The sequence below is a fragment of the Pristis pectinata genome, chromosome 10, assembly GCF_009764475.1.
Source record: "Pristis pectinata isolate sPriPec2 chromosome 10, sPriPec2.1.pri, whole genome shotgun sequence".
Lineage (NCBI taxonomy): Eukaryota > Metazoa > Chordata > Chondrichthyes > Rhinopristiformes > Pristidae > Pristis > Pristis pectinata.
The window spans coordinates 97,245,047-97,271,196 of NC_067414.1; the positions used below are offsets into that span (position 1 = coordinate 97,245,047).

Below are 26,150 nucleotides of genomic sequence, written 5' to 3' on the forward strand. Positions count from 1 at the left end.
TAAAAAGAGAATTAGCAAGGACCGTATATGGGGAAAATAATCTAGAGAAGTGAAAAGCTTTGCAACAAAAGATACTTAAAGGATTTTTTCTCCAGTTAATTTTACATAACCGAGTCAGAAATCTGCTGCAAAGGCAGATGGTTCCCCCACAGAAAAGAATTTTAAAAACTGATTGCAAATTTTCCGAATTGAATTTCAAAAATATTAGAACAGGTTGCATACATAAACTTTATTTATTCAAGGAAAACAATAAGACTACGAGTCAGCAGAGATACTATGAGACCAACCCTGTGTGCTATGGTTTATGTAATGTGGAAACTGTGGAGAAACTTGGGTTAGATATTCTGATGACACAAAGGTCTACAGAATTGTAAGGGCTGCAGAAAAAGTTGCAATCTAAACAGAGTGTACACCATCAACAGAAACATAGTACAAAATGCATTCTAAAGTTACAAGTAAGCTATCTGGTGCAAGGCAGTTCCTTCCAAGGCAGTGGGCTCAAGTTCCACACCAGAGACTTGTGCACGTAACCCACACTGGCGTAAAGGCTGCACTGCTGAAAGTGTCATCTTTTAGACAAGATCTCAAAAACAAAGGGCCAGACGGCCCACTGACGTAGTTGTAGAAGATCTGAGGAGCCACTTGGGAGTTCTCCAATGTCACACCTCAACTACCATTAAGAGGTAGAACAGTACACACAGCACAGGAACAGGCCATTCGACCCACGACGTTGTGCTGAACTAAGGTCATGTCACCTAATTACACTAATCCATTCTGCCTGCACATGGTCCATATCCTTCCATTCACTGCACACTCACGTGCCTGTCTAAGAGCCTCTTAAACGTTTCTATTGTATCTGCCTCCACCACCACCCCGGCAGCACCTTCCAGGCACCACTCTCCATGTAAAAGACTTCCCCCTCTCACCTTAAATGCATGCCCTCTAATATTAAACATTTCGACCTTGGGGAAGAGATACCAGCTGTCTACCCTATCTATGCCTCTCATAATCTTCTATCAGGTCTCCCCTCAGCTTCTGCTGCTCCAGAGAAAACAATCCAAGTTTGTCCACTCTCTCCTAATGGCACCTGCCCTCTAATCCAGACAACATCCTTGTAAACCCCTTCTGCACCCTCTCCAAAGCTTCCACATCCTTCCTATAATGGGGCAACCAGAACTGAATGCAATACTTCAGATGTGGCCTAACCAGAGTTTTATAAAGCTGCAGCATAACTTCCTGACTCTTGAACTCATTGCCTCAACTAATAAAGGCAAGTGTGCCATACACCTTCTTTACCACCCTATCAACCTGTGCAGCCACTTTCAGGAAGCTATGGACCTAGAGCCCAAGATCCCTCGGTACATAACGCTGTTAATGGTCCTGCCATTAACTGTGTATTGTCCCTTTACATTTGACCCCTCCCCCCCAACCCCCCCAAGGTGCAACACCTCACACTTGTCCAGATTAAACTCCATCTGCCATTTCTCCACCCATATCTGCAACTGACCGATATTGTGCTGTATCCTTTGGCAATCTTCTACATTATGCACAATGCCACCAATCTTTGTATCGTCTGCAAACTTACTAACCCGCCCATCCGCGTTTTCTTCCATTTATATACATCACAAACAGGAAGGGCCCCAGTACAGATCCCTGTAGAACACCACTAGTCACGGACTTCCAGCCAGAAAAAGACCCATCGATATGCCGATGAACCAAAGATATTCAGGTTATTACGTTTGGAAAAGTTGGCAAGTTACAACACTGACAATAACTATATTTTAAGAAGTATTTAATTGGCTGTTATACCGTATATCCGGAGAAATCACAGTCATAGGAACAGTTACGTAAATGAAATTCTTTCTATGTAATGCACTTTCTCCACGTGAATGAACTGAAGCCACAGAGCCACTCACTTGTACATTTTCACTTCCTCAAGTGCCTGCAGCGCTTTCTCATCAGCCACAGAGAGCTTCAGCTCCTTCTCCTGACGCTGACACTCTTCTTGGGTCAACCTCCTATAACAAGAGAGGAAGAAACTAAGCAGCTGAAATTGCCTCCTCATGCACCCCGGACGATTTCTAACACTTCATTTAATGAATATCACCAGTGTTCAGTAGTAAGTCATCAACAGAAAACAAGTAACTGATATCAACACAAAGACAGAAAATGCTGGAAATAGATGGTCTGAGGTGTTTACAACCCATACGTTCAAGTCAACAAAAAAGTAGTAAGGTTGTTCCAACTGGCTTTGGAGTTGAGAGAAATTAGCCAACTTCCTTGACCTTCCAAAGAGTCAGTACACTTTATGCTGCTATAAATTAGGTCAATGACAAGAGCAACCCTATATTCATTTCTCAATCTGTGCCAAAGTTGCCCTCAACGAGGGCAATCACAATGGACCTCACTGCACTAAAGGAATTGGCTCAGGGTTGCAGCCTAAGGGTTGGTTCTGCTGCTGACCAGCTTCAAACACCCTGCCAGCCAGCTCCCGTGTACAAGTTAACTCTTTGGGTGAGGTGCTATTGGGCAACAGACCCCAGCCCCCCAACCTGACTCCCTACCCCAACAATCAACAACAGGATTTTTAGATATTAAGGGAATCAAGGGTAACGGGGTTAGTGTGGAAAAGTGGTGCTGAGATGAAAGATTGGCCATGACCTTATTGAACGGGGGGAGGCAGCGCGAGGACTGAGCAGCCTACTCCTGCTTCCATATCTTATGTTCTAGGGCTGAACGCTCCACCCAAGCCAATTCAGACAACATTCACAGCAAGGTTAGTGTTGTCTAAACATCCATAAATATGGTGTTTGTGAATGATAGACGAAGTCTCACCAACCCTTTGGTAGGGTCAGGATAGAAGGACATGGTTACAAAACCCCATTCCCTCCATCTCTACCCCCAAAGCTGCGAATCTGCTTACACCTGCCATCCTTACCGGCCCTGGCCTCTGTGCTCCACAGCAATGTGGCTAAACCAACCATTCAGTTGTTTCGAAGCATGACATTAAAAAGAGAATGCCAAAACTGTACAGACCATCCAGTGTTGACATACACACCTAATTTGACACAGCCCAATCAACCATACAAATCCTTCCTCTCAAACATTTGTCACTGGTATCTAAATTGCAAATGCTACTTCCAGATGGTCTCCTGTCAACTTGATTCACTCCAAAAATTCAAGAAAAGCTGAGAGCACTGGATTCAGCAAAGGCTGAGGGACCAGATGACATCTCAGTTGCTTCACCAACAATCACCCTTCCATCAGGTCAGAAGTGGGGATGTGCGGTGACAAATGCACAATGATCCCATTCCACTTGCAGAAAATGCAGATTAGAAGCTGGGTATCCTGCACTGAATGACTCGCCTCTTGACACTCAAAGCCTTTCCATCACCTACAAGGCACAAGCAAGGAATACTCTCCACTTACCTGGGCCGTACAGTTGCAACACTCAAGAATCTCATCATCATTCTGGATAAAGCAGCCTATCCACCCAAAACATTCATTCCTTCCACCACACCATCTCCCCAAGAGGGATAAGGGTAGCAGGTGCATGGGTACACCACCACCTGCAGAGTCTCCTCCAACCGGCACATCACCCTGACTTCGAAGTATATTGTTCTTCTAATGGCATTGGGTCTAAATCCTGCAACACAACAGCACTGAGAGTGCTTTCAGCAACAGGACTGTGGTAGTTCAAGTGGTAACACGCCACTTTCTCAAGAGCAACTAGGGCTGGGCAATTAACGTAGGACTTGCTGCTAACCCCAAATCCCTGAAAATTAATAAATAATCACGTGGCAATAAACATTGAGCATTTTGCTGCAACGTGACTGAGCTTGGAATACTAGAAAGAATGCAGCTGAACATTAAATCTGCACCTCTTTCCTGTGGTGAAGTACTTTGATTCACTGTGCCATCCAATCTATTCCGTTTATCACGTACTGCAACGTCCCACCAAACACTACTGGGACCACACAACTGAGGAACGAGATTTGGAGAAATTGCTTCCCTGTGTAAACAAAGATGCCACCAAGTGGTGTGATAGCAAATCTCACCAAGGTATAGAATAGGTTATTTCTTGCAAACTTCAAGTTCAATTTCTACCACACCCCACATCACCTTTCCATTTAGTAACTCAATCTAGAACGGATATGAAAGAAAAACAGATTTAACAGTTTGGGTCAACGTCCTTAAACCAGACGTTGACCCAAAACCTTAACTGTTTCTCCGTCCACAGATGCTGCCTGACTTGATGAATGTTTCCAGTGTCTGCATTATTTTGCATTCTGGTGATAGGAAAGGCTGGGTGAGGTGGTGGGTGGGGCTGAGCGTGGGGAAACGCAGCAGACCAGTCAACACCCAAAACAGAAAAGTTACAGTTCCATGTGGAATCTCAGAGATACACACCAACTTGCCAGGACTTTTGGTTTCTATTTTCCTTCAGAACACGACTCGTTTTCACTCTGGAGGCTACTGCTGTTGGTCATGGGCATTGACATTACATAGCAGAAAGGCAAGCTCTGCCCTTCATTGAGAAGCCCAATAAGGAAATCTTACCACACCAATCAAATCACTGGGGATGCAGTGGGGATTTAGATAACAGGAGGGCATCCTTCAGTATGACAGCTACCTTAATCCCATCCCCCAGCACTGGTACCGTTCTACTTTACAAAATTTCCTACTCTCTGCCACTCTTTCATATCAAACACTCCTGAAAGCAACATCCTTATGAAAGCAACACCCCACAGGTCTACTGCTGACTTACTTCTGCAGAGCCATCTCCTTCTGGTGGTAGAGTTCAGTCAAGATTTCCAACTTCTGCTGCATTGTTTTAAATTCATTCTCGAGCCTTGATTTCTCCGTCTCAGTGGCTGCGAAGTTGTGTTCAAGCTGCTTAATTTGCTCTGTGCGAGGAATAAATGAACATAAATTTCCAAAGCAGTGACTAAAGATCAGGGAAACATGGCTGTAGTACATCTAAAAGCTCCCTCCATGCCTTCAATCTCTCCCTCCATCACCATGAAACTAACTCTTCTGAGCTGTAGAAGTGGAGGAAGGTGGCAAGAAAACCCAAGAATAAAATGGTCAGGAAATCCTTCTCCAGGCAGCTCTGCATCTACAACCAGGACAGGTCAGTAAGGAGAACAGGAAGAGCAGAAGGTTGACCTCCACTCTGCCATATTAATGGAGGAGCTAAAGCCAGCCTTTCTCCAAATGAGGGAGCAAACATTGGTCAAATTCAACATCATCTTATTGAATACAAGATCAAACCTCCACCTAGTCACACCAAACACACATCTTACCTTCCAGTTCATGCCTAGCTCTTATTTCATCTGTCAGCTTGGCTTGGAAATGATCTTTTTCCTCTTCAATGATCTTCAAGGTGGTTTTTACCTTAAGAGCAAGGTTGAAGAGTAAATGACACTCCTGTACATCAAGCCGTCAAATAGAAGCCACAGAGACAACAATTTTCCCTTCCACTCACCCTTGAGACGTCCATCATTTGCTGTATCTTCATCTTTGTCTTCTTGCTTTTATCTAAAGGGGAAAAAATGCAGACAGTAAAACCTGTAAACAAAATACTGGAAGTGTTTAATATAATAACTCAATTTACTTCAAACTTCTGACAGCATAAATTACTTAAGTGAAGAGACAATATATTACCATCTGTGCATAGAAGAATCCCATAAACAATAATGACAGCAACAATTATTTTACCCTATTTCAGGGTTGAGAGAAATGATCCTCCAGCACTGGAGAAAACACAATTCCTTAGTGGAGTTGTAAATGTTCACCTGGCCCATCGGGATACACAATACCCTAACATTAAGGCAGGCTGGAGGGGGCATCCTGACAATGCAGCAACCCCTACTGCAGCAGAGATCAAGGCCCCGGAATAGTTGAATCCACAGCTTTCTGACTGAGGAGAAACATGCTTCCAACACCGCCAGCAGTGCTCCAGTTATTGTCGAACCAATGTTCTTTGAAACTTCAACATAACTTCCCTGCTTCCATCCCCTATGCCCGAAGTTAGAAATCCCAGGATCTACTGTGATTCTCTAGTCAGGAATCAACAGATGAATTGGAGAATTAAAACGGGATACTGGAAATCTTCAGCGGGTGGAGAGAGAAAGTCAACATTTCAGGTCACTGACCTTGCATCAGTACTTCTTATGACAGGGGGTGGGGGTCACCAATCTAAAACATGAAGGTCTGTTTTTCCCTCCACAGATACCACTTGACTTACCAAGTATGTCCAGTATTCTAAGTTTTTATTTCAGATTTCCAGTACGTCCAGTGTTTTGGGTTTCAAATGGATCTTATTTTGTGATTTTGTTCCTGTTTTTTTTTGTCCCCCAAGCCAGACAGATGACAGGGTAACTGGAGCCCATAATACCATCTTCACACTGGACAAACTGTGCATAAACCAGAAAGGGTACTTTGCACATTCACTCTTTGCATATGAATCTGGATGCATAATTCTAAGGTTTATTAGTTTGTAAACTAAGAGATTATAAAATATGTTTATCAGCTTGACTTCTTTACAGCTTACTGTAAGAAAATGGCATCAGTAGGGTCGAGAAGGTTGAGAACTATTTCAAGTTGCTTGGTTTATGAGGGAAGGGGAGGAAAGAGTAGATGCCACTTAAAAGGTTCCCAAGCGAGGGATATGGTCAATGTGTGGGGAAGAGGGATTAGATTAATTATGAGTCATTGGTTTAATTCGAGTCACACAGCATGGAAACAGGCCCTTCAGCCCAACTCATCCATGTTGTGTTGCCCAGCGAGCTGGTCCCATCTGTCCGTGTTTGGCCCATAGCCCTTTAAACATCTCCTGTCCATGCACCTATCTAGATGGCTTTTAAATGTTGCTAATGTGCCCGCCTTAACCACTATTTCTGGCAGCTCATTCCAAATATGCACCACCCTTTGCATGAAGCTGCCCCTGATGTCCCTTTTAAGTCTCTCCCCTCTGATCTTAAACCTATGCCTTTTGTTTTTAGTCCCCCTCCCTGGGAAAAAGACTCTGTGCTCTCACCCTGTCTGTGCCCCTCATGATCTTATACACCTCTATCAGGTAGCCCTCAGTCTCCTACGTTCCAGGGAATAAAGTCCTAGTCTATGCAAAAACTCTCCTTGTAACCCAGGCCCCCCGAAGCCCAGGCAACATCCTGGTAAACCTTTTCTTCATTCTTTCTAGTTTAATAACATCTTTCTATAACCAGGTCCACAATACTCCAAGTGCGGCCTCACCAACATTTTATATAACTACAAAATAACTTCCCAACTTCTATATTCAATGCCCTGACTGAAGGCCAGCATGCCAAACGCCTTCTTCACTACTATATTTACCTGTGACACCACTTTCAGTGAACTATGCACTTGCAGTCCTAGGTCCCTCCTGTTCCATAACACTCCCCAGGACCCTACCATTCACTGTACAAGTCCTACCCTAGTTTGATCTCCCAAAATGCAATACCTCACATTTATCTGGATTGAAAGCCATTTGCCTATCCTCAGCCCACATACCCAGCTGATCAAGATCCCCCCCCTGCAATTTTTCATAACCTTCTACACTATCTACAACACCAGCTATTTTAGTTCAGCACTACATCGTGGGCCGAGGGCCTGTCCTGTGCTGTTCGAAGATGTGAGGACCATTTCCAAGTGTGCTTTGATCACCCATCTATTCTACACATCTGTGCTTCAGTAACTTGTCTGGCCAATTCAGAGCATGATATGTATTAGAGTGGACAGAAGATTGACTGGCTAACAGGAAATAGCAACCATGTATGGATCTTTTCTGTTTGCCAAGATGAAACAAGTGGTGTGCCACATGGATCAGCAAGTGAAGGCACTGAAGGTATGGTTGCTAAATCTGCTGATGGCACACAGCAGGAGAGCTGTGAAGAGTACGTAGTGGCTACAAAGGGATGAAGATAGATTGAGCTAGTGGGCAAAGATCTAGCAAATGGGAGTGTAATGGGGGAAAATGTGCAAGTGTTCATTTTGGCAGGAAAAAAAAACTTATCTAAACGTTGAGCAACTGCAGAGCTCCAAGGTATCCTGGTGCATGACGTGCAAAAGACTTCTGCAGGTGCAACGAGTAATTAGGCAAGTTAACAATGTTATTGTTTATTGCTGGGCAAGTTATACTTCAGTTACAAGGAGCATTGGTGAGACCACATCTGGAGTATTTCCTACAGCATTAGCTTCCTTGTACAAGGAAGAACGTTAATGTGTTGGAAACAGTTCAGAGAAGGTTTATCGGACTAATACCGGGAATGGGTGCAGACACTAGAGATTCTGTAGATGCTGGAATCTGGAACAACACACACAAAAAGTGCTGGAGGAACTCAGCGGGTCAGGCAGCATCTATGGAGAGAAATAAACAGTCGACGCTTCGGGTCGACACCCTTCATCAGGACTGGAGAGGAAGAGGGCAGAAGCCAGAATAAGGTGGTCAGGGGAGGGGGAGGAGCACATGCAGGCAGGTGATAGGGGAAGGTAGGTGGGTGGGGGAGGGGGAAGATGTAAGAAGGTGAGAGGTAGAAGAGGCAAAGAGCTGAATGGTGGGTTGTCTTACGAGAAAAAGTTGAACAGGCTGGGCTTGTATCTGTTGGCATTTAGAAGATTGAGGGGTGACTTGATTGAAACTTATAAAGATCACAAGGGGTTGACAGGGTGGAGAGGATATTTCCTTTTGTAGGAGAAACTTGAACTGTAGGTCACCATTCTCTCAGAATGTCGTGAGTCTTTGGAACTATATTCTTCACAGGGCAGTGGAAACTGCCTGAATATTTAAGGACTCTTGATAAGCAAAGGGATGAAAGGTTTCCGCAAGCAAAATAGAATGCACAGTTTAGGTTTCGAGCAGATCTGCCATGACCTTATTAAATGGCCCAGCAGTCTGGCCTATTCTTTCTCTATTTCATATATCAAGAGGCAACTGTGTAGGATCAGATAGGAGCAAGAACGACAGCTTCCCTTCCCATCCCTAAACGGAGTTGCTGAATCAGGTGGGTTTCTCTGACAATGCTGCCCTTTACTCTGTGTTACCCACAACCTGGATAGGAGAGGCTTGAACTTGCGAGTTGTTAGCCAAATATCCAAGCTCAACAATGCAGCATCCAGTTAACAATTCCATGGAAACAGAACTCCGACTTGGTTCCTGAACAACAATAGTCAACCCATTCATGAGATCCCTCAACATAAACACATGCATTTGCCATTGGGCTTCCTGGATAATGACTGGACCAGTGGAAATTTTGCGCAATTGATCTCCTCATGGCCAAAGTTCAGTGAGGCCAAGTTTAGTGACCCTACTTCCCAGACCTTTACATACCAAATCCTGTTCATCTATAACCCATGTTTGCATTAACCTTCACTGGCCCTCAGTTCAATGATGACATGATTTTACACTTTTACCCTGGTGTGCAAACACCTCCAGGGCTTTGCTGCCACTCTCCCCTCCCCCTCTGATCTCTGTAACCTTCACCAGCTTTACAATCCTCATTACCACTGCAATTCCGGCTTCTTTACATCACTCATTTATGTTGTTCCACTATGTTTGTTAGCCCTTGTGCTCTAGGAATTCCCCTCTCCTCTCCCCAGCCAACAGCTCCAAATCTAAATTCTTGTTCTTTGAGCAAACTTTAAGTCAAATTCCCCAAAAGATTGTGATGTGGCTTGCAGTTATTTTTTTCCCAGGAGGGGCTTGGAGATCCTTTACTATACTTAGGGTGCCACATCAATACAAGCAGTGTTCTGGTACACTAGCAAATAATGAGTGAACCCAGGTCCCAAGTCCACACAGTTAGTTTATTTAAGCACATTTAATTTTCAAATTCTGTTTTAATGGAACATTTTGCAGTGGCACTAATATTCACATGTCCCTTCCTTGATCAGAAGTAAGGTAAAGCACTGTTTGCCAAGTGATCGGGTGTGATTGCATTAGTTTTACCTGGCAGCTCACCATTAGCCACTTCACCATCCACTTCTTTGTCCCACCCGTTATCTTCACTGTCAGACTCTGTGTCAAGCTGTCGAAGCTGCATCACACAGTCGGTCAGCACCTGGATGTTGGGCAAGAGGGAGAAAGGTTACACTACTAGCTTAACAATATCGCTGCAGAGGTTGAAATTCCTAAAACATGAGCTCAGGACTTATTTAAAGTCACTTAAATGCAAGAATCCTATGGGAAATGTCTTCTCGGATTTTCAACACAGATCCTGTAAGCATGGCCCCATGGAACAAAAATTCCCCAACCACCTGAGGTGACAAAATGACTGCTATTTGTACCAGATAAATTGGCCCAACACTTCCACATCAAGTCAATGTCTATGTCTAGAAAACAGATTAAGTGACACTTCTGAAGTTGTGTGTGTGTGTGTGTGTGTGTGTGTGTGTGTGTGTGTGTGTGTGTGTGTGTGTGTGTGTGTGTACGCGCGCACGCGGGGAATGATTTGGTGGAAGAGGCAGGTGTGGCGGTTTCGCTATAGGGGACACCACTAAAGTAAGCTGTATAGGGTGATGTGACTATGGTAGAAAATAGGGAGCTATAGTCTGCAGCCGACCGTGTTGTACCAAGACTGAATCTTAAACACCCAAAAATGACAGTAAGTACATTTCCCAACCCCACTTTCAATCCATATAAAAATTTAAAACAAAATAATTGATTAAGAAATACTTACAAGCAAGACAATCATTTTGGGGAGGGGAAGATTTGGAAAGACAAGTGTCACAACTTTGATTCCTTCAACATTTACAAGGGGTTTGATTTATTAAAGATGGGAAGCAGACAAAGAACAAATCAGAAACTTAAATAAAACTAGATTTGAATTGGACATTTAAACTGTCATACTTGTTAAACTAGCTCCCTACAATTCAGTAACAAAGGCAGTTGAAAATAATCATTAGACTACGAAATAAATGCTTATATTTTTCTTAACCTGAATTTTTCAAATGTACATCCAGCAGTGGTTAAGCACATCCATGTGGGACACCAACTCCATTCCCATCATTAAATCCTGTCCTCACTCACTACAATTGGAGGTGAAACCGGAATGCTTGCAAGGTCACGATTCCATTCCAATAGTTGAGCTTCCCCGGTACATTACATGGGGGTGTTTATTTACAGTGCTAGATGGCTGAAAATAATGAATGGACATTTGAAAGTAACGAGAGATGTTACTTGGGAATGTCAATTCAGAACTACTTTAATAGATAGAAGGCAAAACGTTTACAGAATAATCTTTCTTTTGCTGAAATATTACATTTGTCACAAATGTTCACATTCATTGCATTTTTCAGGATAAAGTAATTTTAAAATCTCTACATAGACAGTTCTTCCAGATCTCGTTGTCATCATTCCCACATGTACTGGTGAAGGAGCTAGAAATGAGGTGCTGAGGGGAGAAGGGTTCAGGAGGGGCAAAACCAAGTGAACATTTTGATGCCTGCATTTGACTGCAGCATTTACGAGATGTTCTCAAATTTGACCTGATGAACTTCAGCTCTTTCCCAGAACTTCAAAACAACAGAGCCTTGCCTTTTTATCTATATCTTCCCAATACTGTAATCAGCTTTTCGAAATAAAGCCTTCTGTTAACTAATCAGTACTTTTCAGTCTCATGGTGTCATACATGGAAGTCTTTGACCTATTTGCCATTAACTAGTAACACAAAAATACTTCTAATGATTGGGTGAATTAAATGAACCAGCTACAGGAGCTCCCTCAACGTACCTCGATCTCGTTATCCTTGTAGGCCAGGGCTTCCTCTAGGTCTCTCTGAGCTTTCTGGCAGAGCTTGATTTGCTCATTAAGCTCACTGTGTCGCTCACTCCAGCCTTCTGCCTCTTTCAGGAGCTGCAATCCCACAAAACAAAGCCTTTGTCAGTAACCTTGGGTTACTTCAGGTGGGCTCCTGAAGCGAAAGTGGACACTCACCTGACTTTTGCTCTGCTTGAGCCTAGCATTTTCTTCAAGCACAGACTGGAGATCTGCTTGCAGTTTTTCTTCATTTGTTTTGGCACCACAAAGGGCTTCTTGTACCTAAAAGGATACACATCCGTGTTAGGTCATGCCCACCACCACTACAAACTAAAGTCTCCTGAAAACAGCGACTAACATGGGGAATGGAACAGACTCACAGATAAACCTCCTATTTACGGTTGCTAATGGCCATGCTGTTTAATTCCTCCATCGGATTTCAAGCTCCAAGACTTTACCAGACTCCTCTGGCTGATACTGAGTATAGTATTGAGGTAGTGCTGGATTGTCAAACATTATATTTTTTGTTCATTTATTTTTGGCATGTGACATTGCTGGCAAGGTGAACGTTTATGGCCCAACCCCAGTGACCCTTGAGGAAGTGATGACGAGCTACTGGAGTCCTTCTGGTGAAGGTACACCAACAATGCTGTTGGGTAGGGAGCTCCAGGATTTGGACGTACAACAGTGAGGGAACACCAATATAGTTTCATATCAGGAGGGTGTGCGACTTGGAGAGGAACCTGCAGGTGGTGGTGTTTGCGTGAACCTGCTGCCCTTGTCTTTCCTGGGAGTAGAGGTCATACACTTCGGAGATGCTATTGGAGTAGCCCAAGTAAAGAACTGCAGTGCATTTTGTAGACTCTACACACGGCAGCCATGGTGCATCTGTGGTGGAGGAAATCATTTTTTAGGATGGTGGATGGGGTGCCAAACAAGCAGGCTGTTTTATTTTGGAAAGCATAGAGCTTCTCGAGTGCTGTTGGGGACCGTTCATTCAGACAAATGCCTTGTAGATGGTGGAAAGACTTTTGGGATGTAAGGAAGTGAGACCAGCAACATCTGCAACTATCTTCCTTGGTGCAAGCAATGACTCCAACCATTGGAATGTTTTTTCCTAACTTCAGTTTTACCAGGATTCTTGATGCCACACCCAGTCGAGTACTAGTTTGATGTCACCTTCTCTCTGGAATTCAGCTTTGGTCCATGCTCGGCCAAGGCTGTGAAGGGATTTGGAGCCAAGTGACTCTGGAATAACCCATTCTTCCTTCAAACATAAAGTTAAACTTGAGTTCCTTTTATCTATTCTTTTGGTCTTTAGTAAGTGCTGGAAGACGCAGTGAAAATAAGCCAATCAGGCAATTATTTCCGTTGCTTGTGGGATTTCGCCGTGTACGAACTGGCCACTGCAACTGCCTATATAATAGTGACTATGCACCAAATGGAATCTACTAGACATGAATTACTTTCAGACCAAGAAAAAAATGCAAGACATAACAAGCTGCACTGAAATTCCTTGTTCTATCAGTTTCTTATTACTTTAGCCAAACAGAGAACATCCTCTCTCATATTTCATGTCATAACTTGGGAGTATTAAAACCTCAGTTCAACATTTGCAATCCACTACTCTTCACAGCAAATCATTCAAGCCTTCCCCCACCCCCAATAAACACGCTCACTGCAAATGGATGTGAAAATTCAGAGCATCTGTTCAATTCAGGTTTCCAGGGAATCATTTAGGAAGCATGAAAATAGGAGGTTTGACCAAAGTTCACAGTCAAGGTGTTTGAGCATGTGATTTAGATTATTCCTACTCTGCATAGGGCAACAATACCAGAGCATTACAGAGCTGTTGTTCACAGAAGCTACCAACATTAGCTGACATTATACTACTGTAATGCTCTGTATACAGTCATGATGACCCACATCACACAGTTGTAGTGCAACCTATATGGTGATATTAGTCCATATCACACAGTTACCTCTAGAGTTAACTAGTCCACAATGTACAGCCATCATGCTCTGTATCGAGTAATTTTGGCCCACATTTGTTTCCGCAGACAGCATCAGTGAGTGACCATGCACTGCTGTAATGTTCTCCTTAGGTGGGCTCGTTTGCCCACGTGGCATGGCTGTGATGCTGTGTGCAGCGCTTTTAGGCATGGTTACAATGCTGTGTACACTATTCAGGCCTACATTTGCCAAGTTTTTTTTTTAAACTTACCTGTGTCAGCTCTGCTGAATGAGCCGAAATAACTTTTTGCAATTTTTTCACAGATTTTTGAGTATCTGCAATCTGCAATTGTCAAAAAGAAAAATGGAAAATAAGAATTAAAGACAAAAAATGGACACAGGTATCAACTGCAATGCATCTTGAGAATGACTGATCATGTTCAAACTTTGCAGATACTCCAGCATCAAGAAGCTGGTTCTGCCCATCAGAGTTATATTAATCTTGGAAAGCCATCCAATTCGTCCCACTTTCCTCACAGTCCTTCCACTTTCCCCACATGCAGTACAGTCCAGATAAAACACTTCGCTGTATGTGCCCCTAGGCATGATAAGACACTGGTGCTTTACTGCTGGTTGGTTCAATGGCCTCTGGTTACTAACTCTCCAGCAAGTATTTTGTTTTAAATACTTCTGTAAAATCTCCTTGAACCTTGCATGCTCCAGAGAGAACAATCCCAGCTTCATTCTCACCCAAAAATTACTATTCCAGTAAATCTCTGCACCCATTTCAAGACACTGACATCCTAAGATACTTGTGCCCAGAAAAACCATACCCCAGGCTGAGGTATTAAGCAGTTTTTTTTCCTCCCAAGCTTGAGAAAACTTGTACAGTTTTGTACTCCTTACCACTATTAGGTGGAGAATGCAGCATCCTTCACAACATCCTGTCACTTTCAAATCTGAACACGTGAGCCCCTACACCCATTACACTGTCAATAAGACTGTACCATGACTCCAATGAGTCAAAGAGTTGCACAGCACAGAAACAGGCCCTTCGGCCCACCATGTCTATACTACTCATTGTACCCATGTACATTAATCCAATTTATATGCATTAAATCCATAACTTTCTATACCTTGGCATACGAGGCTACAGACCTAATGTGGGGAAATAGGATTAATGGGAATGAAAATGGGAAGATTAATACAAAAGACAGATAAAACACCTCATTTTTCGACCAGGCACAATCACAGCCTTTCAGTCTCAATGCTGTTCAGATAATGATTCTACTATCACTGTTATATCCCTTCAGAACCATCTTCTGTCCTTCACTTGTTCCATTAGCTTCCCCTTTTTCCCTGAACTCTCAAACCTTTGTCACTTAGCCACTCTGAAACTTTTGTTTCTGTTCTGTATGACGGTGAACTTGTACAAGAAGAAATATTTAAAATATACACTTCCTCTCATGTATAAAACCCTGATCTGTGCTAACCAAATGTTTTAAGAGTCTGGTAACTGAATTAAAGACACTGGACAGGCAGGGAGGGAAAAAAGTGTGCAAAATGGTTTAGGTATACTGAGAGGATCGCTGAACGCTGTTGTGGGAATAAAACCTGAGACCCACTGGATCACCAGTGAGTCAGTCTTTTTCTAACGTGGTTTGAGAAAGTCTTTTGAACCATCTCAAAATCATACAAACATGCAGCATAGGTAAGTTGCTTATAAAAATAACTTCTACTTTACATGTAGGTAAGATGTTTTAGTGTGCAATTTAACATAACCCGAATTACCTCCCATATTAGCTATCCCTGTTTTCTATGCTTTCATTATCTTACCAGCAATTAGAGGTACATGAAAAACTTTGTTTTGCACGCCACCCATACAGATCATTTCAACAGAACATTGAGGTAGTACAAGGGAAAACAATAACAGAATGCAGAATAAAGTGTTACAGTTACAGAGAAAGTGCAGTGCAGGCAGACAATAAGGTACAAGGCCATAATGAGGTAAACTGTGAAACCAAGAGTCTGTCATCGTACTAGGGGACTGTTCAACAGTCTTATAACAGCGGGTTGGAAGATGTCATTGAGGCTGGTGATACGTGCTTTCAGGCTTTTGTATCTTCTGCCCAATGGGACGGGGGAGAAGAGAGATTAAGAATCCTGCTCCTGACATTGATCATATTTCAACAGTCCTTTGTCATCCAGGGTATATTAGCAATATCTTTCAAAGGAAAAAAAACCTAATTTACACCCAAGCCAACTACAACTCCTCTCAAGCCTGCTCTGCCATTCAATGATAATAGCTGCACTTCCACAGCAATTCCACTTTCCCACCTTACCCCCGTATCTCTTCACTTCTTGTACCCAATCAATTACTCCAAAATACACTCAACAACTGAGCACCTCTTTACCAAAGGCCTTCCACAACTCAGTTACTGGTTAAGCCCAAAATTCCATTTTCCAATCTGCCTGCACTGGATCCCTCCTTAAATCAATTAAAACAGCTCTTCCCTAGTTAAGAATATTTTCTGATCTCTTTCCATTATAACTGCTTTCAGCTTAATTACTTTATGCTCCATGCTGGCGAGATAATCTCTTTTTGTCATACACTCCATTCATCCCAATTCATTTTCTAGATTCTGATGCAACTCTGCTTCCTTCCTTCATGAATCAAGACACATTGCTCAAGTCTGCACACAACTGATGTTCCTCTCCCACCCCACACACAGCCCCATGCTACTCCCAGTATTTAGGGAAATAATTCCAAGTACCCTTTTTCAAAAATTGCTGACTATTTCTTTACCATAGTCTGCTGGTTTGCAGTCTCTTGCTTCTCTTTATCCAATGATGCCTGGAGATTTTTCACACGGGTCTCCAGATGAAGATTCACCTGTTCAAGCTCCCGGCAAGACTCCTTAGGGTACAGAGAAATTATAATGTTTATGCATAGAATTTAAATTAACAATTGTCACACACACCGTAGGATACTCCCTTTCTCACCTCTAGTTCCTTGGTCTCAACAGAAGCCGTGGATTTCACATTCTGGGCCTCACTTATAAGGGTTTTGGCTTCCTCCAACTACGTAGTTCAGGGGTGGTGAAGAGATGGAGGGTGGAAATAATAGAAAAAGTACATTTTAAATACCAAATTAAATTTACTACTATGATATAATGCTCACATAGTCCATTCAGGATTATCTCCCCATCCATGGAGACTCTTAGATCACTGCTAATGCTTGTATGGATAGAAGGAAACGGTTGCTGTCAGAACAGAAACAGGCCCTTTAACCCATGGAGTCCATGCCAACCATCCATGTACACTAAGTGTCATTTTTATCCTGCTCATGTTCTCCTCAACTTCCCCAGATTCTACCACTCACTTAAATACTACGGGCAAACTGCAATGGCAAACTGACCTCCTGACCCACACGCCTTTGGGATGTGGGAGGAAACCAGACCACCTGTGTGAAATCCGTGTGATCACAGGAAGAACATGCAACTTCACGAAGACAGAACCAGAGGTATCCTGCCCGATGGGTCTCGGTTCTGCACTTGTATTTCACAAGACAAAAAGGTATCAAAGTAGGGACCCAATGTAGAAGTCTAAAAGATGAGAAAGTTGAAGCAAACACAGAGGTCAGACCAAGCAAGTCCAGTAAGGCAGAACAGGCAGAAAGCGAGGAAGGTCTGATAGGCTAAACCGATTTACTTTACTGCAAGAAGCCTCACAGATAAGGCAGATGAACTCAGAGCATGATCGGCACATGGGATTATGATATTATAGCTGTCGCAGAAACGTGGTTGAGAGACGGGCAGGACGGTCAGCTCAGTGTTCCAGGGTACAAGTGTTTCTATTGTGATTGACCTCAGAATTGCTCAACATACCCTAGGAGATTTAAATAGCACTCAAACTAAAGGAAACTTGCATGTGAACTCTGGGGACCTAACTCCCAAGATAGTGGTTTTACATGAGCTATAAGCAGTTTATTGTTTACCAAGATCAAGATCATAACATGTTTCTTCACCCCCACCCCTACCCAACAACCACCCCCCCCCCCCCCCCACACACAACAAACATCACTGAAGCATTGCAGAAAATCAGGTCTGTACCTTCTTCTCGTAATTGGACACCTTCTCCAAAGCCTCGGTCTTTTCCTGAATAAGCTGTTTGATTTTCTCAGCCAGCTGCTTTTCAGTAACTGAGAAGAGAGGGAAACATTTTACAGTCAACTTACTTTAAACCATATTATTGCATAAATTATCAACTAACTGAAAAGTACTTGGACACAGATATTCATTTCAAAATTGAAAGGTCACACCGTGGGCTGGTATGGTGGATAACACCACTGAGCCATACACCATGCTCTACAGAGTGGCACAGGACTCCAGTCTAATCCCCAACATCTTCAGAGTTAATGGATCTCAACTAGTTAAGGAGATTTAATTGGCTTCATCTTGCTGGGCGTAGTGACTGATTTCCTGCTTCTGACCGCTACCAGAACATAACTAGCATGGTGTACAGAGAACAATCACGGGATGATTTGCCTGCAACATCTCCCTCTCCCCCCCCCCCCCCCCCCCCCCCAAAAGTAGTCTGTTGGAACATGGAGCGATACACAAAAAGTGCTGGAGGAACTCAGCAGGTCAGGCAGCATCCATGGAGGGAAATAAACAGTCAACCTTTCGGGCCAAGACCCTTCATCGGGACTGGAGAGGAAGAGGGCAGAAGCCAGAATAAGAAGGTGGGGGGAGGGGGAGGAGCACATACAGGCAGGGGACAGGTGAGTTCAGGTGATAGGTGAGAGTCCAGCTGAGAGGGGGAAGGTAGTGAGTGGGAGAGGGGGAGAAGATGGAATGAGGTGAGAGGTGATAGGTAGAAGAGGCAAAGGGCTGGAGGAGGAGGAATCCGGTAGGAGAGGGCAGTGGATCATGGAATAAAGGATGGAGGAGGGGAGGAGAGGAGATGAGCAGGTCATCAAGGTGGGGGAAAGGAGCCAAAGGAACAAGGGAAGACAAAGGGGGGAAGGGGGGGGCAGGGAGGGGTTAGGAAAAGAAGGGGTGGGGTTACCAGAAGTTAGAGAAATTGATGTTGAGGCCGTCAGGTTGGAGACTCCCAAGGCGGAATATGAGGTGTTGTTCCTCCAACCTGTGCCTGGCCTCAACATGGCAGGAGAGGAGGCCATGGTTAAACATGTCAGTATGGGAATGGGATGTGGAATTGAAGTCCTGGCTGCTGCGGTGGATGGAGCGGAGGTGCTAGTCTGCTCATGCTCTTCATTTGCATGGCAAATCTGGGCTGAGAAATGGCGAAGTGTTAAGGAGCACAACTCAATAAACAACAAACAAGACCAACAAAGCAGATTACAACCCAACAGGAGAGGCCTTCACTATCTCTATGGTCATGTGCAGAGTCATTATAATGCAAGATGAGAAACCTAATTATTTTTTAAATGAAAATTATTTGTAAGACTTGAGGACATGGTTTAACCCAAGTACTTGCTGGATACTTACTTTGATATCTTCTACTCTTCACCTGAAACAGAAGAATTGAAATTCTGTCAATTATAGAAACCATAACCAGAGCATAACGAGACAAGATGGCCTTGTTGATTCAGCACCAAGCAATGGCGATTCAAAAAAAAGTGGCCCACCAGAATCTCTAAGGACAATTAGGGATGGTCAATAAATCTGGCCTTGCCGGTGACCTTGTTGCCATCGGTTGTTGCATTTCCCCCTCATGATAAGCACTGCCGTCAATGTTGCAACACAGTACACCAAAACACCACAGACTTGAAACAGTACGGGAAAAACCACCAGTGAACCAAAAAATAACATTGTGTGGCGACTCACCGTCTAGTCGGGCGAACCGGCTCGGCAGTCGGGTCGCGCGGCGTCGGAGCGACGAGGCCCAAGATGACGGCGGGCCTCGTCTTTCCGAGCGACGGGGAGAACCCACGCGCGGGAAAGTCCTGATGACGTAGGACTTACGTCATTGCCGGTTGTTTTGGGTGGGAACATTCTCCCTTAAAGGGCCCGCGCAAGGCGGGAAAATAAACCAGTTCTGTTTGGCAATCCTCCGAGTAGTCTTGTTTTATTCCGCGGTAGCAACCGCTACAATTGCTTTGCAAGTCCAGTAGTTTCTATCAAAAGACAATTAAGCCTAGTACCGATAAAAATGATCTGAAACTGTGGATGTGAAAAGTAATCTTACTTACTGAAAGACAGGTTCGCCACATAAAGATAAAGAAAGTAAGGATTCCCAGGGCAGCAGTTATCAAAATGGGTTCCCAGGGCACTCCGTGGAAATCTGGGCCTGGCCTCATTTCTTCAGGCAAAGAGGAAATAAGCTGTAAATACAACAGGAAGAACATTAGAAAATTGATTATTATTATTTGACTTACAAAACTTGCAATCACAAGTGTCATGCTCTCTGCCCTCCTTCACCACACTGATAAAGGATTGACATAATGCTAGCTATTATTAATCATAGTTTATAAACCAGGAGTGCACACTCAACAACTAGATGGCCTGAAAGAGTTAAAAATTGAGGACCTGCTCTGGAATAAAGCTTTTCCCCTATTGTTTTATAAATGCATGTAAATATATATCCAGTGATATCTACTGGAAAATACTATACCTGTTTAATCAACAAGCTGGCAACTAGGATCCTTAAAATGCAGTGGAAAGCTTGTCAAAGGGCACATGTAATATTTTTGCATGTGTACCCCTACAATTCAATGAATGAAGTATCCAATATTTAAATCCCACAAATGTTGATCAAGAATGAGTTACTTAGAAATCAGTTAAAAGATATTAGGTATAAAATTCTCTATTTAGCATTTTCTTAAATTACAATCAAAAGCGACTCGATTTCACACAAGAGCTGCATCGTCCCCTCAAAACCTATCGTCAAGCTCCAAGACCTGGGCCTCTGTACCTCCCTCTGCAATTGGATCCTCGACTTCCTCACTGGGAGGCCACAATCAGTATCAATCAGAAACCTCATTTCCTTCTCACTGACCATCAACACAGGCACGACTCAGGGCTGCGTGCTTAGCTCCCTGCCCTACTTTCTCTACCCCTACAACTGTGTGGCTAAGCACAGCTCCAGCACCATCTACAAATTTTGCCAATGACACCACTGTTGTTGGCAGAATCATGGATGGTGACGAGGAGGCGTAGAGGAGTGAGATAGGTCAGCTGGTTGAATGGTGTCAGAACAACAACCTCGCACTCAACATCAGCAAGACCAAGGAACTGACTGTGGACTTTAGGAAGGGGGAAAAAAAAATCAGGCGAACACACACCATTGTCAGCGGTGGAAAGGGTGAGCAACTTCAAGTTCCTGGGTGTCAACATCTCGAAGATTTATCCTGGGTCCAGCACATAGATGCAACCATGAAGAAGACACACCAGTGTCTCCACTTTCTTAGAAGTTTAAGGAGATTCTATATGTCATTGAAGACTCTGACAAACTTCTACAGATGTACAGTGGAAGGCATTCTGACTGGTTGCATCAATGGCCTGGTATGGAAACCGCATTGCACAGGAACACAAGAGGTTACAGAGAGTCGTGGACTCAGCCAGTTCCATCATAGGTACAGCTTTCCCCACCATCAAGGACATATACAAGAGGCGATGTCTCAGGAAGGTGACATCCATCATTAAAGACCCCCACCATCCAAGCCATGCCTTCTTCTCCATGCTGCCATCAGGGAGGTGGTACAGGAGCCTGAAGACCCACACCTCATGGTTCAACAACAGCTTCTTCCCCACTGTCATTGGGTTCTTGAACTGATCTGAAAAGCCCTAACACTACCTCAGACTATACATTTTTTTCCTCTCAACTTGCACTTAATGTCGCTATGTTTATTGTAGGTTATTTTGTGTAAGTTATGTATAATTTACGTTAATTTAAGTTTATGTTAACATGTTTATCATGTTTGTAATATGCTGTGCTGCTGCTCCAAAAAGCTAACTTTCATGGCATTTATAGCCAGTGTATATATGCCTATGACAATAAACTTAAACTTGGAAACTTGAAACTTTCAATCAAGATTCCAACCGAAATTAAAACTAATTGTGAGCCTATCTACACAGCCATCAAACTTGACAGGAGTTTTTAAAACTGCTTCACCTCAGCTCAATTCTTTTAAACTTTCAACCAAAGCAGATGGAGGTGGAGAGATGGTGGTTGGGGCTGGTGGCAGAAGACACACTTTCATGCTCCACTAACACCACATGCCCTACTATGCTGTAATAAAATGGAGAAAAAGGAACCTTAGCATATTCAAGTGTTGGTTCAGTATGGATCACGTTTAACACAGTAGCAGCTTATATAAAGATCCCATATTCCAAGTCGCATGAAACAAACCAAAAGCCATGAATGCAAATTCTTTCCACGTAACAGCAGCAGGATCTAACAACCAGCTGTAATGGATGAATCTGTTCCTCCAACTAGTTTACTTACATAACCATCAATCTGCAACTTAGCTCAACTAAATATGGGATGACACATAACCTGTTGTGGGTTATAAAACTGTGAAACAGATCAACAGGGCCAGGGTTATTCATAAACTAGGAATTGAAGACTCAGTTTTTGAATAGTCAACAGAACATGGACTGCAGTACTGTTTCACAGTGCAAAATATCGAACTCTACAGAGACAAAATTTGCATCTCCTGTACATGCCTACGGCTACCGCAAAGGAATATTCAGCCCACCAGACAAACTGCCAGCATTTTCAAAAGGTGGCCCAAACAAACTCTCTGGCAGGCTTCTGACTGCCCACTAAGGGACAAAACCAACCCTTAACCACACCCCAGCTTTTGCACCGACACCCAACCTCGTGATCGAGGCTCTGTCAAGCTTTTCTCTCACACCTGAACTTGAGCATTCTCTGGCTGAGTAGGATTAGGATGGAAAGGGGTCTCCACTTCTGGTTCATTCTAGGATTCAGAGGGTGGGCAAGTGGAGAGAACCAATTTCAGTTCAGAGTCATAGAGCATGGCAACAGGCCCTTCAGCCCAACTTGTCCATGTCGACCAAGGTTCCTTCCTGAGCTAGTCCCACTTGCCTGCATTTGGCCCATATCCTTCTACACCTTTCCTGTCCTTGAACCTGTCCAAATGTCTTTTAAATATTGTAACTGTACCTGCCTCTAACACTTCCATACTATTGTACTTTTTGGTTCTGTGATAGAGATCAGCACAGTCCAACATTCATTCACCCAGGGGAATTATGAGCATTGGGGTGGGCAAGGTGGCAAGAACTGTGTGTTCATTCACAGTTCAGAGTGAAAGCAGCTTGTGCTCCACTCCCCTCCCCTTGTCCAAGTGCTCTACCTGCTTATTGTTGGATGGAGATGATTCAAACCAGCAGCAGCCACCCATGAGATAATATATCTCTATTAGTCATATGTATATTGAAACACACCGTGAAAAGCATCTTTTGCGTAGAGTGTTCAGGGGGCAGCCCACAAGTGTCGCCACGCTTCCGGTGCCAACATAGCATGCCCACAACTTCCTAACCTGTACGTCTTTTGGAATATGGGAGGAAACCAGAGCACCCGGAGGAAACCCACACAGACACAGGGAGAATGTACAAACTCCTTACAGACCGTGGCTGGAATTGAACCCGGGCTGCTGGCGCTGTAAAGTGTTACGCTAACAGCTACACTACCGTGCCTGCCCGTGAGGGAAGGTGATGACATCAACAAAGATCGGACTTCCTTTTTTCATGCAGATGTTACATCACAGAATCCTTGTACAGCAGTTTATTTTGCACCTTAAGACCAGCAACTGACAATAACTTCTGCCATTTTTTCTACTGATGCCCTGTAATCTTCTTTTCCAATTGTTTATTACACCTATCATTGAATGGCAATTTCCTGTCTGATCACAAGCCGTCAGCAATTGACACGGGGACATGTCAAGATGAGAATAAGATAACTGCAGTGTGCTGCTCTCTGGGATTATTGGGTTACTTGTTTACCCCTGAGCTATTGATCATAACCGAACAAGCTGCCAAGATTACATACTAATCAGAGAAACTAATACCTTGGTTTAATTAGGATGTTGACCACAGCAGTACAAAATGCTGGATAGATGTTTAATTGCATACTTTTTCTTAGACTGCTCTCCACAATGAACAAAATGGCCTTTGCTATAGTTCCATTATTTCAGATGGCACCATGTCAAGATACCACCTTGTTAAAATTACAATTGAATTTGTTTTATAAAGTTGCATTCTTTAAAATCAGAGATTGATTGTATTCATTTCCAAAATCACAATCATGGAATAACAACAACATTGCCAGTATCAGTGCAGTGAGAGAAGAGCGTGTGACCTTCCTCTCAAAGACCAAGACGGTGTGGGATTCACTGGCAAGGGAGCTAGCCAACCTTCCAGTGAGCTCAGTCGGGTCAGCAGTGCACAGTGCGGCTGTTACTGCACCAGTGGGCAGTGGGCAATGGATGGGACACTCTTGCCCTTGAGTCGTTTGCAAAACTCACTACAGTGCACTACCTGCTCAGTGCACATACAGCACGTACACATCTCTTGCCGGTGAAGAAAAAGATGTCAGGCTTCAGCTGCTGGCGGTGAAGTTGTAGAGAGGGGTGGTGTGAAACTCCATTTAAGATTAGGATCATCAGCATGTGGGCTGGTTACACAACCACCCACACCCGTGGAGACCAGCAAGGCATGGGAGTTGCCAGAGGGAGAGATCAACAAACTCTGTCATGGGTTCAGCAGGGTGACCAGGGGTTCACATAGTGAATGCAATGCAGCCTTTTAGACAGGGAGCCAGCAAACAAGGTCGTGATTCTGGCCCCGATACATTTAATTCCTTTCATTTACCCCTCCAATCTCCTTGCATAGGAGTGAAAGTCCCTTTAAGATAGAGAGTGTGTGTGTATGTGTGTGTGGGGCGTGCTTACGTCAATAGAAGATAAAGGACGTAATGACGTTGTTGAAGAAGTCAGAAGTAGAAGGAGAGAGAGAGAGAAGGGAGAGAGACACCAGCCTGCTTGTTTTCTCTATCGATGGATGAGAAACAATAACTGTGTTTCCACTGAAATCCATGTATGGAAGTTGGAAGTAATCCGGTGGAGTTCACTTTGTTGCTGACCTGTAGAAGGAAACAGGTATTTGTGTGGACGACCACGATTCGGATGCTTTTCGGGGTGAGGACGTCACTACCGAGTAAACACTGAAGTGTCGTTTGGGGTTCCATCGTGGAACATTTGGATTTCGTATTTACTCTCCCTATGTTCTCTACATCTACGTCTTATCTTCAGACAACGGTGGTTGTTGAAGAAGCCCTTGCTCATGTTTCACCTTATGGCTTGCGGAACTGAACTTTAAGAACTATTCCGGAACTTGGAGTTTGGGACTTTGTCACACACACACGAAGAGTTTAGTTTTGGGGTTAACGTTCAAGGTTTAACATTTTTGAATTCTAACATACTAACATTTTTACTTCTATTTTACGTATTATCCTAAGTAGTGATCAATAAAATAGTTTTTAACACTGAAACACGCTCAGTGTGTTTCTTTTGTTGCTGGTTCGTGACAAATGCAGCCTTTTAGACAGGGAGCCAGCAAACAAGGTCGTGATTCTGGCCCCGATACATTTAATTCCTTTCATTTACCCCTCCAATCTCCTTGCATAGGTCAACGTTAAGCAACTTCTCCCAGACCGTTTAGGCCAGAGGGCAGTTTGTCCAGTGGCTTTCACTATGAGAATATCTAGTTCCTCCACCAAAAACAGTTAGAGCTACAACTGCATGCATTCAAATCATGGGCAAAACTTCCTGTTTCACAAGATGCAGCCAAACGGAGAGTAAGTACACGTCACCACATAGACTGCACACATCTTCTTTCACAGACAACTAAATGGAAGCCACCTTGCCAGGAACATTCCCACAGCAGCAGGTACTTGGGGAACATTCCACCAACCTTCTAATTAATTCGACTTTTACACTTGTGCTCCATCAATTTTTACAAAATTATTGGCAGGAATGCAACTAAAATCTGATCTCCAGGCTCAAAAAGCATTTCATAGAACATAGAACACTACAGCACAGTACAGGCCCTTCGGCCCACAATGTTGTGCCAACATTTTATCCTGCTCTAAGATCTATCTAACCCTTCCCTCCCACATAGCCCTCCATTTCTCTATCATTCATGTGTCTATCTAAGAGTCTCTTAAATGTCCCTAATGTATCTGCCCCCACAACCTCTGCCGGCAGTGGGTTCCACACACCCAACACACTCTGTGTAAAAAAAACTTACATCTGACATCCCCCTTGTACCTTCCTCCAATCGCCTTAAAATTATGCCCCCTCGTATTAGCTATTTTCAAAGCCATCTGAGCTTTGCTCTGTACACTATCATATCTAAACCATTCAACTTCC

The 26,150-nt window shown here is 43.6% G+C and overlaps 1 protein-coding gene across 5 annotated transcripts in view; it reads right to left on the bottom strand.

Moving 5' to 3' along the window:
- Nucleotides 1-26,150, bottom strand: part of mia3 (MIA SH3 domain ER export factor 3) — an 86,321-nt gene that overhangs the window by 15,255 nt on the left and 44,916 nt on the right. For 4 of the 5 annotated variants that reach the window (XM_052024111.1, XM_052024108.1, XM_052024110.1 and 1 more), the window contains exons 7-19: nt 19,947-20,078; nt 19,243-19,264; nt 17,842-17,930; nt 16,733-16,810; nt 16,536-16,646; nt 14,001-14,072; nt 11,954-12,058; nt 11,750-11,872; nt 9,968-10,079; nt 5,489-5,541; nt 5,307-5,397; nt 4,769-4,907; nt 1,917-2,018 (exon numbers count right to left, since the gene is read on the bottom strand). In XM_052024111.1, coding sequence (XP_051880071.1) covers nt 1,917-2,018; nt 4,769-4,907; nt 5,307-5,397; nt 5,489-5,541; nt 9,968-10,079; nt 11,750-11,872; nt 11,954-12,058; nt 14,001-14,072; nt 16,536-16,646; nt 16,733-16,810; nt 17,842-17,930; nt 19,243-19,264; nt 19,947-20,078 — 1,229 coding nt within the window. The remainder of the gene's footprint in view (nt 1-1,916; nt 2,019-4,768; nt 4,908-5,306; nt 5,398-5,488; nt 5,542-9,967; nt 10,080-11,749; nt 11,873-11,953; nt 12,059-14,000; nt 14,073-16,535; nt 16,647-16,732; nt 16,811-17,841; nt 17,931-19,242; nt 19,265-19,946; nt 20,079-26,150) is intronic. The other variant, XM_052024109.1, reaches the window with a different exon arrangement.